At 46.0% G+C, this 16,752-nt stretch overlaps 1 protein-coding gene across 1 annotated transcript; it reads right to left on the bottom strand.

Moving 5' to 3' along the window:
- Positions 1 to 808: 808 nt before the first annotated feature.
- Positions 809 to 16,686, bottom strand: AAMP (angio associated migratory cell protein). The gene is made up of 11 exons (XM_081853062.1): positions 16,506 to 16,686; positions 14,742 to 14,867; positions 13,903 to 14,022; positions 12,917 to 13,056; positions 11,996 to 12,140; positions 10,970 to 11,053; positions 9,290 to 9,405; positions 7,151 to 7,245; positions 5,785 to 5,875; positions 4,783 to 4,937; positions 809 to 4,167 (listed from the first exon to the last, which is right to left on the bottom strand). Exons 1-11 carry the CDS (start codon positions 16,633 to 16,635, stop codon positions 4,092 to 4,094), a joined length of 1,278 nt encoding a protein of 425 aa, XP_081709188.1. The 5' UTR covers positions 16,636 to 16,686; the 3' UTR covers positions 809 to 4,091.
- Positions 16,687 to 16,752: the final 66 nt, after the last annotated feature.

The raw sequence follows: 16,752 nt of genomic DNA, 5'->3' as shown, positions 1-16,752 counted from the left end.
CAGAAATAAGCCTCTGGTTAAATCATTTTGCTTGCCTCTCTCACAAGCCCACACCACCATCTGGACCTTGAGGGATTGGTGTATAAACTAGATAAGGTCACACTGGCCCTCCAACGTCATTTTGTAACTATCTAAGTTCATCTCAGTTCTGGAGTACTAGATAAAGGCCAACATTTTCCCATGAGAATCGCTGTTTACATATCTAGGAAGAAAATCTGTGGCTTACATTCCCAGAAACAAATATTATTGCATGATATTCATATACTAGGAAACAAAACCAAGCAGTCTATTTTAAGACAGACTCAGACATTACATATTCCAGAGGAGTAGTCCTGTAGTAGTCCTGCAGACGTTGAACTACAACTCCCATCATTCTTGACTACTGGCTGGAGCTGATAGGAGTTGGGTGGGAGCCCAACAATTTAACTGGGAACCCAATAACTCCCAATTGGAGGCCATCATATTGGAAAGACAGAAATACTCAGTATCATCAGTAAAAAGTAACAGAACTGGATGTTCCATTCTTCAGTAGGAACAAAATGTACTTCCATGTAAGTATTTCTTCCATACGGTAATAGGCATACTCTCAATGGTGGACCCCTGGGGACAGAAAGATGCTCAGAGAAGGAGTGCTGGTGGAGTAGAGCAAGTCATTTTACGGAGTGGAATTTAATTTTTGCAAATTTCTTCAGAGGTCTTGAAAATACATTTTGGGGCATGAGGAATTCAAATCTGCTATTATTATTTTTTATTGGACAATATTTAGCTTGGTAAATCTACATTTGATTAAAAAGCACATAAACTGCTCTCAGAAAAGCAAAGGATTTTAATTTTACCTTTTGAAAATGTCAGGTAATGCTAAATAATAACAACAATAATATTTATATAAAACTTACAAGTACTTGGCAATCATTTCTAATGATTTCTATGCAATTTTACACATTTTACGTATTAAGCAAAACTAAATTATATTAATTTAAGCAAAATATCTTTGGAATTCCCAAGTTACGTTGCAACTTTTTAGCAAATTCCTCACTTTTGGAATTTGAAAGTTGAAAAATTCAACAATCCCTACTACTGGAGGGGGGTGGGGAGGACAGAGAACATCTTCCTTCCTCAGATCACCTTAGAAACCAAGTAGGGTGCCAGCAGATGGAAGCCCTCCCCCCCCCCCCCGCCATGCACTGGACCAGCTGCAATGGGAACAGGGGCCTCTTTTCTGACAGCCCCAGCTGGCTAATAAACATTTCTGCAACTTTTGTGGAATTGTTGACAAGGCTGATTTAAGTCACGAATATTGAGAGCTCATGGTCTGCATTCCTCAGACCAGGAGGTGCAGAACGGCAGTCACTGTGTGAATGGGCTCGTTGCTGAAGCCGGCTTGAACTTTTAAGAAAACGTTCAGAGCGATGGTGTGGCTCTTCATGTTTAATCCTAGTACAGGACGTTGCTCCATGGAAACGCAGACATTACACAAAAGCAAATGATGCTAGCTTGACTGCTGGGGGAACAAAGGTTTCTGAGGATTTGGTAAACAAAATGAACCTTGCTTTGTGAACAAGCAAATTTCAAAATTTGCCAGACAAACCAATCATGACTAAAGGCATTGCTATACACACAAAACATATTTGCATGGAAAGAAAAGAAGTGTTGTTGGGTGGTTGCCTATGCAACAGGCTTTGCCCTCTTCACAACCGTTCTAAGCAGCAGTGCTAAAACGTGCATGCATAAAAAAATAAAAAAGAACCACAGCAGGTGATGCAACCCAATTACAAAAAGTCATTTTCTATACTTTTTTCAATAATTGACTTTTGAATTCCCACCACCTGTACAAACATACACAGGGCAGAGCCACACTATACATTTTAAAGAATATTCAACGGACATCTGAAGTATACAACTTCCCCCAAACAATCCTGGTAATTAGAGTTTCCTCCTCACAGAGCTACCATATCCAGCACCCTTAGCAAATGACAGTTCCCAGGATTCCTTGCTGGAGATCACATGCTTGGAAATCCAACCATGCCACCATTCTGCTCACAGATTAGCTTTTAATTCGGTGAAGACATCCACTGAAGTAAAGGAGAATCCATTTCCCCCCTCTTCTCCTGCAGCCAACCCCCCCCCCCCGCAAACCATTTTGGAGGGTCCCCACCACCACCACTGTAACAGGGGGGCCTCTGGGACTGCAGTGAGAAACGACCAAAAACCACATCTCCTTTTCTTAAGTTGTCAGATGTGCCTGATGGATCAAAAGCAGTTTCACAAGCACAAAGGCGCAAGAGGATTTCACACCTATTTCCCAGTCCACTTCTAAACACAAGGGACACCTCCATAGCACTCAAATTAGAAACCAATTGCCTCCTACTGGTGGGACAGGCTAATCCATCTGTCCCAGGATATCCTAAATAGATACTTGGCATTTTGTTTAAAATACTAGCATGTCTTTCCAGCTCCAGTCACACTTTATTTAGTCAGTAGCTACAGAGACAATTCAAAGCTAGATCAGTCAACAGTCTGCTGCAGTATAAGATAGCTTTCTATGTTCACCTTCTACATAGGACCCTCCAGCAGGTCCTCTGAACAAGACTTTTATGGCGACCATACACACACAAAATGAGCAGCAACTCTGGGAAGTGGAGAACATGTTAGTGACAATCTTCCAAAGGCTCATGATTGGCGAAGACTGCCTTCAAAGAAGCCTCTTGAGCTGTTAGTGGCTGTGGGGCAGGTAGTGTTAGCACAGGCAGCAAAAACTGCACCCCATGAACTTCCTCCTGCTACCGTTTCTCATAAGAGACACCGCATCCCCTCTCTCATTTTCTGTTCCCGCCTCCCTCAGTGCAGGGCAGCACTTTCAACGACTACCTGGCAAAAACACAGAGTGCGATAGAGCATTCTTCTTCCCCATCCTCCCCCTCTTCTGACACTGCGCTAGCCCTGGGAGAGAGGGAGCCCCCAACTCCTACCAAAGTCATCACAGCATACAATACCTCAAATAATAAGATGTCTAGAACAGTTGTGCTCTATTTGCACACATCTGGCTGATACTGGGGTCAGATCTGTTATGCAATAGAGGTTACAGAGTAAGCCTAGGAACCACTGGGCACTTCCCAACAGAACCCCCAACTCAGCTCTCTTTGCTGAGACCAGAGAACTGGCTGGTGGAGGAGCAAGGGATGCTTCCATGTGTTCATTCGTTCCCTCTTTCCAGGAACATAAGCACACATTTTATTTTTATTTAATGACCATTGGTTTGGGAGTAGACAACAGTCAACCGACTCACTGTTTGACCATGGACAAATAGGTCCCCAAACGAAGTCCTTGCGAAAATGATAGCCTTTCTTTTGCATTTGTTCTTTTTTATTGCATCACGATGTCATCTGATATAGAAGAGGCCAGAGGGATCGTTCAAACAAATTGTGTATTTGTTGCTGGAGAGATCCACTGCCCAACTCCCAGGCTGATCTATTCAACCAACCATAGGATGATGTTTCCAAGACAATGTGTGAGCGTCAGAACTCTGGCTAAAGCCGATCCCTCCCTGCCAAGCCACACGATTTGCTCACCCAAACCAAGGGCAAAGGTTTCAAACAGGGGAGGTGGGAGGACATACTTCCTTGTCATTTCAGAGGTTGCGAAGCCATCCACCTGTCCCAGCTTATGCAGAAGTGGATGGAAGCTAATGCCTTTGATTACCAGGGTTTTTGCACACTCCTCTGGAAGTTATACAAGGGGGGGGCCATACCAGAAAAAATGCAGAAAAAGGCATGGCACACCTCTCCCACCACAGTCATGCAGATGATCTATCCCCCAGACCAGACACAGTGTGTTTGCACACCTTTGTAGCTCTTCAGAGTACTAGGCAGGGGTAATAATTAAAAGCTTCTCATCCAAAACTCCAAAATATTAGCCCTCGGACAGTCGGGGGATAGGGTGGCAAAGCTTTCCCTTCCCAAAAACACTAGATGCCCTCTTAGGCGGGATGATAACCACCCTGCCCACCCCACCACAGTCCCACTGGTGTGGCCGCTTGGATCCACACGGGGCTGCTTCTTCACAGTGCCAATCACTGCTCGAGAGGAGCCCTGTTAGCGGTCAGGGCGCTGCACACAGAAGACCTTGGCCTGGTGGTCGCCAGAAGTGGTAACCACAATGGAAGCGTCTCTGCAAGAAAGAGGCAACAAGAAGAGAAAAAGGTTTACCCCCAACAATGATTACTAATCAATGTCAGTGCAAGTTTCAACAGCCCAAGCCTACCCTGGTTTTACTCAGGAGCAAGTCCTGTTCACCTCAATGAGGCTTAATCAGCAAGCAAACAAAAACCAACCAGAATCACTATTTCACTTGCCTTCACAACTCCCGGGTGGGGCAGATATCAGCAAGTCCCATTTTACATATAACAAAGGAAGGCAGGGAAAGCCAAAGTGCCTCAGGTTACCTAGGGATGAACCCTTTTTCCAAGTCCATTCTTCTCTGTGCCAAACCACATATTTCCATTTTAGTGTACGTGCACCGCTCTCTGCAAGAACCACCGGTGGAGCCCTCCCTCCAAATGAAAAGGACAACTCTGAAGGGAGCTGGGAGGAAAAGAGCCTTAAGAAGACAAGATGTATTTCCTTCCCCAGGAACCCTACTCACACCCACACAAAAACAAGCCATAGCTTGATGTATACTGTTCCGTATATCCTTGCCTTCCAATGCTTGCTTTCTGTGCTTCCCTCTGCACCCCTCCACACAGCACACAGCACCTCCCCAAGGGCTCTTGCTCCAGGAACTCACTTGTTCAAAGCAAAGTCCAGGATTTCTGCTGAGTGGCCCCGGTACTCGCTGATCAGCTTGCCTGAGCGGGCGTCCCAGAGGCACACGGCCCCACCCAGGGTGCAGGTGTAGACCACAGGGGAACTCTCTTCCCACAGGAGCTGCACAATCCCCGACTGAAAATACAGAAGGAAAGGGTGCTATTAGTCACCAGCATTCCCACCCGCTTAGCATTTTTAACCAGGCCTTTTGTTGATTTGATTGACATCCTATGCCCTTTTAAAATGTGGGGTTTTCGGGGGGGCGTTACTAGGTTGTTGTTTTTATTTCTATTATGTATTTGTACCTCCAGGTATGGGGCAGTATATGAAGAAGAAGAAGAAGAAGAAGAAGAAGAAAGATCCTTCACCCACCTAAGGTCTTCCTACCCTGAAATGTTTAATGAAACAAACTCTACTGACTACCTAAATCAGAGGTGGTTGGGCGCCAAGCCTGGACTACAAACTCAATGCATGTTGCAATCAACCTGTCACAGCACAGTAAGCTTCCCGGGAAAGAAGACCGCTCACCCAGGAGAAGAGAATGAATTAAAGGAGAGCTTAGAAAATATGACCCTTCCCTCCATTATGTGCTCGCCCATAATAGGGTTTTTGGGTGCTGTTTGCATGTAGGGGATTTAGCTCAGGAAAGTTTCCTGCTGCAGCAAAGACAGGGAGCCTGTGGCCCTCAAGATGTTGTTGGACTCCAACACCCATCATCCCTGACCACTGGTGATGCTGCCTGGGGACGATGGGAGTTGTGGTCCCAACATCATGTGCAGGGTCACTTCCACCCGAGGCACTAGGGACCTGTCTGAAGCTCCTGTCAGCAGCAGGGCTGCAAGGCAGAGGCCAGGACCCAGGACTTCTGTGAACAGCTGCCCTTGGCTATTGCTGCATTCCTCCTGGATTGAACTGCTTCCTCCAGCCAACAGCAGCTCTTCCCAAAGCCCCCAGCAATTCCCAGAAGGGTCTTCTCCACTACCTCATGCTGGCAGTTGTGTCTCAGGGTCTGCGTGGCGACGTCATAAATGGCCAAGGTCCCGTCCAAGTAGCCAACAGCAGCCAGCGGCATCCTGCATGACAACAAAGCCAGAGAAAAAGGAGCTTTTTTTTAATGGGAGGCTTCTGGGTGCAAGTTTTTGTGGAAAAGTAGGCAATGAGCTTTAATAAATAGTCCAAACCTCCTTGCAGGAAGGACAGTCATTCAGGAGTCACCAGGCTGGCTCTTGTTCCTTCAGAAAAGGAGCAATGTAGGAGCTGCCTGTGAAGGCAGTCTTCTTGAAATTTGGTGACAGCTTTCCCCTTAAATGGGTTCCACAAAATAGCACTTGACTTTGGCAGAAATGCTCACAAATATTCTCTTATTTTTTGGGAAGATCCTTCTGGCAGAAGATCCTTCTGGCAGAGGATAGCCTTGAAAGCATGTGGGCAATGCCTGGTGAAATCTCAGAAGCCAGTAGGCTTGCAAAGACTCAACCATCCCAACTACCGTGGGCAGGGCTTTGCCTTCTTGGGAAGATGCTTCCATCTGAAGTTTGTTTTCAAAATAGTCTGCCTCTTTTCCAAGGTAATTTTACTTGATACAGTGGCACCTCGGGTTACATACACTTCAGGTTACAGACGCTTCAGGTTACAGACTCCGCTAACTCAGAAATAGTACCTCGGGTTAAGAACTTTGCTTTAGGATGAGAACAGAAATCGTGCTCCGGTGGTGTGGCGGCAGCAGGAGGCCCCATTAGCTAAAGTGGTGCTTCAGGTTAAGAACAGTTTCAGGTTAAGAACAGACCTCTGGAACGAATTAAGTACTTAACCTGAGGTACCACTGTATAGTGGTTTCATGATATTGCTGTTTAATTGTTGTAAGCAGTCCCAAAGGATGCGTATGCATTCAAAGGGTGGGTGAAGAAAATGCCATGTAAAATAAACAATTAAGATTTCATGATGCAGTGGTATCTAGCCCATATTGATCTTATACTAGATCAGACTTTGGCAACCTGGTGCCCTCCAGGTACTTTGAACTGCAACTCCCATAAGCCTCAACAAGCACTATCATAGTGGTTGGGCTGATTATAACAGTCCATAACATCTGTAGGGCACTGAGTTAGCAAAGGCTGCTCTACATTATGTTGCAGGCAGTGGTCCCCTTCCATTCTGTTCATGCAAACCAGGGATGGGGAACTTGTGGTCCTCAAGACATTGTTGGACTACAACACTTATCACTCCTGACCACTGGCCAGGGCTTGTGGGAACAAAATCCAGCAGGGCTGCAGGTTCCCCATCCCTGATGGAAACATTTCACTTATTTCAGCAATCAGTTCCGGGCAGTTCCCACAACCCAGAATACTCACACATTGCAGAAGCCCAGAGATTCAACTGAGTTGGATTCAGCCTCCTCAGCAGAAGACTTGGGGACAGTGGCCTCCTCCTTGAAAACAGACACAACCTGCAGGAAAGAAACAGCCAATGATAAGATAGTGAGGGGTGGCCAACTCCCAAGGGACTGCGATCTACTTTCAGAATTAAAATCTGACAGTGATCTACCCCCCTTCTTAGGGGTTCAGGTAAAAGTTGTTGAAGTTGTTGACCTTTTTTTTAGAGGATTTTGTTGGGGCTCCATTTGGGGGGAGACTTTTAAGGGGAAGCAAAACAAAACAGCGATGCGAATGCATTTTGCCTCACAGCAAAAACTCCGTCTTCTGTTAAAGATATCAGGAAAATCCAGGCAGGGGAGAGGGAGCCAGGTGTTGTTAGGCAAAGGAAAATGAGCCCACAATTGACAACAATCAACTGCAACCTCCTGGGGATCGACCAATCGGTCCCGATCAACCTTTTAGACACAACTGATATACACTACTCATGGGCAAGATCCAACAAAATCTAAAGAGCCTACAAACTTAGCTCAGAACACCACAGAAGACACCTGGAAAACCAGCCGTCACCACAGCATCCTCACTGGCCAACCAGAATACTAAATAATAAGAATAAGAATTGTTGTTGTTGTTGTTGTTCCAATATCCCCAACATCACACAATGTTCCTGAAATGGAGGAAGAACCCAACACTTCTGCTTAGAGCTGGTGAGGGAAAAATGAAAATGCCCAGCCAACCTTCAGAGGTGAAAAAGAGAAGGCAACGGCATTCTGAGCTTGGGGTGCCTGTTAGGTGTGGAGGCAAGGTGATGTGTATCCATCTCTTTCAGAGCAGATAGAGAGTGGCAACAAATCCTGGGCCTCACTCCCTTCAATTTTAGCTTGGCTTCAGAGGAAGTCATAGGCCCATCACACTCACCAGAGCCTGGTCCCCCTCTCCGTTTGGTGGCGGCGGTAGCAGAGTGACATTGCAAAACCCTGACCATCCCCCACAAGAACTACGACTGCCCCATAGATGTATGCACAGATAATACAAGACATGAAAAAGAGCCAGATGCACAAGGCATGGTAAAAGAAAGCTCCCTGTTTGCAGGGGTTACTGCGTACAGTAGTTTAACTCTCTGATAGTAGACAAGTTAAGAGTTAGGGTGGATTTGATTTAAATCAAATCAATTTAAATCATGATTTAAATCACCAGTCAGTAAGACTTGGTTTAAATCTTTTTTTTAAAATCTTCTTCTTTTTACAGAAAGGCATTCCTGCTGGTATAATCTTAATATTTACAACGAGATGAAGGTTTCATTTTTGGAATAATAAATTTCCAGAGTAGTTTTTACAGTTATATCAAAAATTACTGATTTGGTTATACTATCAGAAATACATAGACTTAAAAAAAAAAAACTTAAGACTGAGTTTCAGCACTCATGAAAACTTAAAACAAATCCTTATTCCCTGATGGCCTTTGGACTGTAATGTAACTTAAATAGAAAACTATCTTTAGAAAGATGTTTTCCTCCAAAAACATTTTATTTTAAAAGTCCAATTTAAATTTAAAAAAAGATTAAAATAAAAAACATCCAATTTAAATTTTTAAAAATCTGCCTTATTATTATTATTTTTTAAAAAAATCATTGATTTTTATTCACCCTGGTGTAAAATCTGGACTAGGAACGGGGAGACCCAGATCACTTTCCACCCAACCTACTTCGCAGGGTTAGAATCATAGAATCATGGAATCATAGAGTTGGAAGAGACCACAAGGGCCATCGAGTCCAACCCCCTGCCAAGCAGGAAACACCATCAGAGCACTCCTGACATATGGTTGTCAAGCCTCTGCTTAAAGACCTCCAAAGAAGGAGACTCCACCACACTCCTTGGCAGCAAATTCCACTGTCGAACAGCTCTCACTGTCTCACTGGGTTGTTGTGACGATGAAAGAAGGAAGGGGACAGAACTCCGGAGCTCCTTGGAAGAAGGGTGGAGTAAAAATGCAACTTCTATCCAAATGGGCAATACAAGATTGTGCCGCAACAAACACAGTTTCTCACTCTCACACCCTGTGGGCTAAGGAAGTTCCCATGTATATTCATTCCAGCATGGAGGGGAAGAAGGCACCCACCTTGCCTGTTGCAGAGCTCACTAGCTTGGCATGGCAGTCAACAGAGCCTGTCAGGACTAGGCTGCCATCCTTATTGCTGGCCACGCACGTCAACGGGCCCTGGTGCCCATCCTGACCTAGAAATGGTGAGAGAGCAAAGATCACACATCAAAGGGTGCCTAGGCGTGTGCTAAGACCTTCCACCTCCTTCATTGCCCTAAATAGTTGCTTGTGTCTTGGCTCACCATTTTTCTTTTTGGATTTGCCAATTCTGAAGCACATTACAGCCACAAGAGAAAATAACAAAAAGACTATGACTTCATATAAGAACATGAAAACCATGAGACAGGCTTGTGGCCTTTGCCTTGACTCATAATAACACCCTGTTATCTGCAAGCAGAAGTGGCTCAGTGGCCCTGGGGTGATGCTATTTCACAAGAAAGGTTGACCAACACACCTCTCTCCTCTGCACCAACCCAGTGACTGCTGATACTTTTCAAAGCAATCCATCTCAGTCTTTGTTGTAGTTTAACTGATTCTCATAGAAAGGCAAGTGGATTCCTGCTGGATCAGACCAAAGGCCTCCAACATCCCATTTCCACAGTGACCAACAAGATGCCTCTGGGAAGCCCACAAGGAGGTAGGAAAAAGCAGGCAAAATCACAGGACACCCCCCCTCATGACCTTTGTCCTGGTTAAGCTCACAAAGACAACACAACGGCCTCTCCCAATACTATTCCCCAGTAACTGGTGTTCAGAGGCATACGGCATACAATGCATGTGGCAATCGTGACTAAGAGCTATAGCCTCTTCCTCCATGTACAGTGGTACCTCGGGTTAAGTACTTAATTCGTTCCAAAGGTCTGTTCTTAACCTGAAACTGTTCTTAACCTGAAGCATCACTTTAGCTAATGGGGCCTCCTGCTGCCGCTGCGCTGCCAGAGCACAATTTCTGTTCTCATCCTGAAGCAAAGTTCTTAACCTGAAGCACTATTTCTGGGTTAGCGGAGTCTGTAACCTGAAGCGTATGTAACCCAAGGTACCACTGTACTGTATTCATCTTATTCCCGTTTAAAGGCAACTAAGTTGGTGACCATCATTACATTCCCCCAAGCAGAGGATGCCAATACAGTGGTGCCTCGCAAGACGAAATTAATTCGTTCCGCGAGTCTCTTCGTCTTGCGGTTTTTTCGTCTTGCGAAGCACCCCTGTTAGCGGCTTAGCGCTATTAGCAGCTTAGCGGCTATTAAAGGCTTAGCGGCTTAGCGGCTATTAGCGGCTTAGAAAAAGGGGGGAAAGGGGGGGAAACTCGCAAGACGTTTTCGTCTTGCGAAGCAAGCCCATAGGGAAATTCGTCTTGCGAAGTGCCTCGAAAAACGGAAAATCCTTTCGTCTAGCGGGTTTTTTGTCTTGCGAGGCATTCGTCTTGCGGGGCACCACTGTATGCCAATCTCCAAAGAGAGGAAATCCTGCAGAGGCTGCACCATGAAAGCAGAGTTTTATTGTTTTTGTTTAGGACTTGGGATTCCATGTTTCTTGAAAGCCATCCATATTCCTCCCCCTCCTCAGGTTCTTTCCTGCCTTTACAGTTCTCGTGCAAAGCTAGTACTCTGAAAGAGGTTTCTGAGCAACACCTCCCCTTGCTCCAGCTTCTTGACAGCAAATAAATGGAAACAGGCAACCGAACAGAACCTTTGGTACCTTTGAGGACGTGCAGCGAGCTGCCCTGCTTCAGATCCCAGATGCGCACGGTCCCATCTTCGTAACCGACCACAGCTCTCCTCCCTGCATTGAGCGTCGTTGTGTTAGTCACTCTGTCATATTCAGGGAGATCCCAAGGAAGCCCAAGAGTCAACCCCAAGTGTAACACGATCCCTTGCTATTACAGTCTTCCCCTCCAAATGTTTTAGACTATAGCTTCTTTCCTTGCTGGCCATAGGCCATGCTGGTCGGGGTTCAAAATCTATGGAGGGCACTAGGCTGGGGAAGGCTGCCTCTGTGCATAAAGAAACAGAGGATGTGCTTGGAAGAGGCAAATTTCACAGCAGCTACAGTCACACATGACACTAAGCTATGGTTTGTTTTAACCATTCCACCCCCACTCTCAAAAAAACCCAGGAGTTGCCTTATAATCCAACAAACAAGCCATAGCTTGTTCCTCCAAAGCTTGGTTTGTTTTCCATCTAGCCTTGCCTTCTGCCTCTGTAACTTGGCCAGTATCTGGGATGGAGTGGCTGAAAAACTGATTAAGCAATGCTGCTGGGTTCAGGCGTAACACAAAAACATAGTTAAAATGGCCAGGAGTCGCAAGTTGCCAAAACACAAACCATGGTTGCTCTGTTGGCTGGGTTCAAAGATTCAACCAACCAATAAGCCAGTGTGGTGTAGTGTTTAGAGTGTTGGACTAGGACCTGAGAGACCAGAGTTTACACCCCCTACTGAGCCATGAAGCTCACTGGGTGTCACTGGGCCAGTCACTGTCTCTTAAGCTTAACCTACCTCACGGGGTTGTGTGGATTAAATGAAGAAGGGGAGAACTGTGTAGACCACCTTGAGCTCCTTGGAGGAAAGGTGGGGTATAAATATAACAAACCAACCAACCAACCATGCTTTAGCATCATGGGTGAACCAAGCTGGTGTATTCTGCCATTGGACAGGCCTATAACAATTGCCAGGCCTATAACAATTCTACAAACCCATCCCCACATCCCAAGCCCTGCTCCTCACCATCAGGAAGGACATGACCACACGTAGCTGGACAGGACGGGCCTTGGAAGGTCTTGCACTCTCCACTAGGGATCTTCCACATCCAGGAGTTGCCGTCAGCAGTGCCAGCCAGAAGGACATGGGACTGAGGGTGCCACTCCATCCACTGGGGTCAAGAAGAGAAAGAGAAAGCAATAGGCTGGGAGCTAAGCAATACCAGAAAGGAGCCTGCTGCTTTGCACATGACCAACAAATTCTTTCTCACTGTGCAAAAGTTATCCAACAGCCAACTCTTAAATACGTACCCCAAAAGTTTATACAACACTTGAGATGGTGAAAATAGCTTCCCGTATGCTCTTCTCAGTATTCCATGCAACCACACTTTAAGAGAGGTCTCCATACAATGCCAACAGGGGAGATGGAGAAGGGGCCAAGGCTGAGATGGGAGCTTGCCTAACATTACCTAGCAAATCTGCAGCCAAGGCGGGATTTCAACTGGAGACTTCCAGCCTCCTAGCTCCCACACATTAGCCACGACATCACACCATCTCACCAGTACACTTTGCTTACGACTGCAACCTAACATATAGGTTGTGCAATTGGCACGCTATGACATTGCCATGTGGTTCTGTGAGCCTTTGTATGACTAGGGCAGAGTGGCAAAGAACACGGAATAAGTGAAACTGATAGCCTTGTTGTAGCAATCGTAACACTGTAGCTTGCACAGAAAGCATAAGTTTGTTCCATATAACATTGTTGCACCCAACCAAATTAGAAACTGTTCCAAATGACAGGCCTATAAAGCACTGCATTTCTGTCAGATGAAATAATTTATCTGAATTATCTCTCAGTTTTCTCCCTAGAATCAAGATCATGCTTTCCCCTGGCAAATCTTCTCATGGTGAAACCTTTGCCCTGGAATTTATAGGCCCCATTTCTCACCTCCAAGTCGCCCGCTTCGAAAGACCAGATCTCCTCTTTGGCATCCACCCGCCAAACTTTTATCAGTCCACTCATGTCACCCGTGGCCACGAATGTGGAATCATGGCTGAAACCAGCACAAGTGACGGAATCTTTGTGTCCTGGTGATAATGAAAAGAACAAGAACATGCATATTCTGAAATCAATCCCATTAAGTTCAATGGAGAGTCCTCCAAGATAAGCAAGTATAACATACCAGGAAGTGCCTGATACCTCTCCTTTGCCATGAACACACTTCATGGCCTGCAGGAAAGCCGCCATCTTTCTCTACATCATTCTCTCACAGCCTCAACCCACTCCCTGCCAACATCAGGGTAATAATACTAATCTACCTTACAGGTCTGTTGTTGTGAAAGATAACGCGGAGAGAGTATATGGTAAAGCACAGTGGAAGTATTAGTGTCCTGCTGTTCCTCCAGGGAGCTCAATAATATCACACACATCCTGCCTCAACACAATCAACAGTCATGAAAATAATCATATATATGGCTCTTTCAGGCTCTAACTCCCGTGAACCCCAGCCACCATTGCTAATGGTCAACAATGATGAGTGTTGTAGTCCAACAACATTCAAAGCCCACAGGTGCCCCAGCCCAGTTGGAATTATTTCTTCAGTAGAGCAGGGCCATTATAGAGTATACCCTTAATGTGGAGCTATCCACATATGGCAATCTGCAGGCAGTCCTTTCAATGCCAGAAGTAAAAGGAGGGGATATTCAGTCACCTCAAAAATATAGATGTTTTCCATTGCTACACCTTCCTATCCAAATCACCAGCTGAAGAGTTACCTATATATAGATTTTTAGATATGGATCACTTTATCCCCAGGGCTATCCAAGATAGAGGGAAGTATTTATTGTTAAAACTGTTTTATGCTGACCCCAGCAACACAAAGCAATTCAAATATTGGCATTAGAGTTGCAAGGTATTACCCAGAAGAGCCTCACCTGAGCATTCAAAGAGGAGCTCACCATCACTGAGGCGCCACACAAAAGCCTTGTCATCTTCACCGCCTGTCACTGCCAGCGTGTTGGTCTTGGGGTCAAGACTGACGCAGAAAACAGATGCTAGGGGGAACAAACAGAACAATGTTAGTGACAGAAGCCAGACATACCTCTCTCTCACACTCACAGTCTTATTGTGGGCATCCAAACAAGAGGAACCAAAAGCACCAGAGATGCAAAACCTGCTACTCTCCAAATGTCATCATTGACCATGCTGGCTGGGAGCTGATGGGAGCTGGGAATCCAACAATATCTGGAGGGACACAAGTTCCCCATCCTTGACTGGGGCATAACTGTGTTGCTCTCTCCCAGCAAAATGTTAAGAGTGAAAGTGAAGCACACTCTCAGCTGAAACAGCACCATCCTGTAGCCACAACAGTGCAGAACTATAGAGAATGCACAGGTGCTCCCCCCCCCCAATTCCTTGCTCAAGGGCACCTGGCCCTTTTAAGGTAAAAGAAAAACATGGAAGAGCACCATCTTGGAAAATACCAGCAGAGATTATTCACATCACCAACCCTGGCTTTAAATTAGCAGGGCTGGGACTTAAAGTAGAAAGCAGGCTCACCGGCTAGTGTGACCTTGCGTCAGCAACCCACCAATGGAATACTGTGCTAGCCACTGACAAAGAGCTGGTTAAATCCTTTATCAACCAGGTTTCTTTTGCAAATAATAATAAAGTAGTCTTGCCGGGCCACAAAATAGGCACAGAATAGGTAGGCCCAAACCTGGGGCACTAGATAATGAATGAGATGCCTACTCTCATTCCTTTACCAGCTCACCCGTGTGTTTGGAGAACGTGACCTCACTGTCATCTTGGGCCTCCATGCCTTCCTCTGCCTCAACATCCTCCCAAGCAGCCTCCTCTTCATCTAAATCCACATCTTCCATTTCATCAGCCAGATCATCTGCAGAAGCAAACAAAGCAATGCTATTTTACAAAGCCAGTCAGCATGGAGGTTCCCCCCTCCAACCCAGCCCTGCATAATAAGTAAAAGCAGGTGTGCTAAACTGTGGTATCTCTGTGTGCACTCACAGTCCTGTTTAGAGGAGGAGAATGAACCTTACGTGGTAAACTGCCAACCTCAGTCCACAGCTGAGGTCCACAGCCAGTAAGTCTTAGTTGCAAAGGATTCAGACAAACTGTAGAAATCACCAACCCTAATCTCCTGTGCCCCTTCCACTCTATGTGGTCTGAAATGCTGCTGTGACTAGAACCTGAGCCCCTCAATTATATTCCTATGTCAAATTATAGATTGTAATGCATAATAGCCTTCCCTAACCTATGTGAGACATCGGTTTTGATAATTATGGACCCCATCCTCCCTTTCTCTCCTCTGTTCTCTTATTCATTGCCTCCAAACAGCTCCCCTTCTCCCATTCCCCCTGTGATTGCTACTCCATCACCTGCTTTGTACCTATACCTTTTTTTAAACCAAGGCAGCAATCCTATGGCAAAATCCACCAGGATGAGCAACATAGGAAGCACTGGGTCACCTTAGAGCCAACCCTAGCTCAGCCAAAGATAAGCCAGTGTACCTTGCTCATTCTGGCTCAGTCACGAGAGCTAAGGCCAATATAAGTCCCTCAAAAGGTATGATGAGGGGGTAGAATTTGGACTGCACCCTAAGCCCATTCAGCTCAGTCATGTGACCTAGCAACCTAGCATAAAACACTACTTTAAATGCTTGTTTTCCCTCTACCAAGCTTAGGTAGAAAGCAGCCCCCCCCCCCCCCGATGCCCCATGATGTTTGGACCTAGTGTAACTTTACGCTGGCTTAATTTACATCAGCTTACTTTATGGCAGCTTCTTGCACACAGAATTTTTCCCAAAGCCAAATAGGATGCAATTGAAATAATCACATGTATTTCCCATGACTCCATTTCCCCCTTTCCCTGTTGTTTCACTGTGTCCATTCTAGATTGTAAGCCTCTTGGGGTAGGGACCTGTCTTTGTAATATTCTTGAGCTAGAGCACCTCCAAGTGGCCAGCTCTAAATCCATCCTATCTCTGGGTGTATAAATAACAAAGATGTTGGTGAACAGCAGAATATCGGTAAATGTATGTGCATCTGTGACCCAAAGATTGTTCACAGTGTATTATACTGTTTGCTGTATAATCCCCTAGGGATGGGTTGTGAAAAAGATTCAAGGGCCAGTTTCCTCTTTTTTTTAACATTAGGGAGAAAGCGTGCTATTTACTACTTGACAGGCATAAATATAGTATATTACATATAAGGTTTCTAGGGTTGCTCTAGGCACCCAACGGATGAACCAATGATTTATTGCACAAAACGAGGTCCAACGTGCTAGGGGGTGATTTATGTTAAAATGTTTCGCTCAGCTAGGCTGTAGTTGAGCAAAGTCTCCTAACAAATAAATCTGACAGAGTGAGTGACGATAATGAGGATGGGGGTGATGACACCTAACCGGTCAGCCCTCTTACTACTTTTCAGGGTGGTCACGTTTTCCTCTGCAAAAGTCCCTGGAAAAGGACCTCGATCCCAAGTCCCCGTCCCAGCCACCCAGTCCCTCGCCTCTTTACCGGGTCCAGGCGCCTCAAGGTCCACCACCTCCACGATCTCCTCCGCGGCCCCCTCCTCATCGCCGGCTGCCATCAGCAAGAGCCCCTCCGAGGCCGCCTCCAAACCTGCCCCGTCTGCGGGTTCCGCCATGCTGACGACTTCAGCCTACCAGCAACCCGCACGCGCCTACGCTGATCTCCTCCTCCCTCCCTCCCTCCCTCCCTCCCGTCGCGGGGGGGGGCGGGGTGAAAGTCTCCGCCGCCAATC

Source organism: Podarcis erhardii, assembly GCF_964252035.2.
Source record: "Podarcis erhardii genome assembly, chromosome: 1".
Classification (NCBI taxonomy): Eukaryota; Metazoa; Chordata; class Lepidosauria; order Squamata; family Lacertidae; genus Podarcis; species Podarcis erhardii.
The sequence above is the reverse complement of the archived record's forward strand: the minus strand, read 5'-3'. Positions and strand labels throughout refer to the sequence as shown.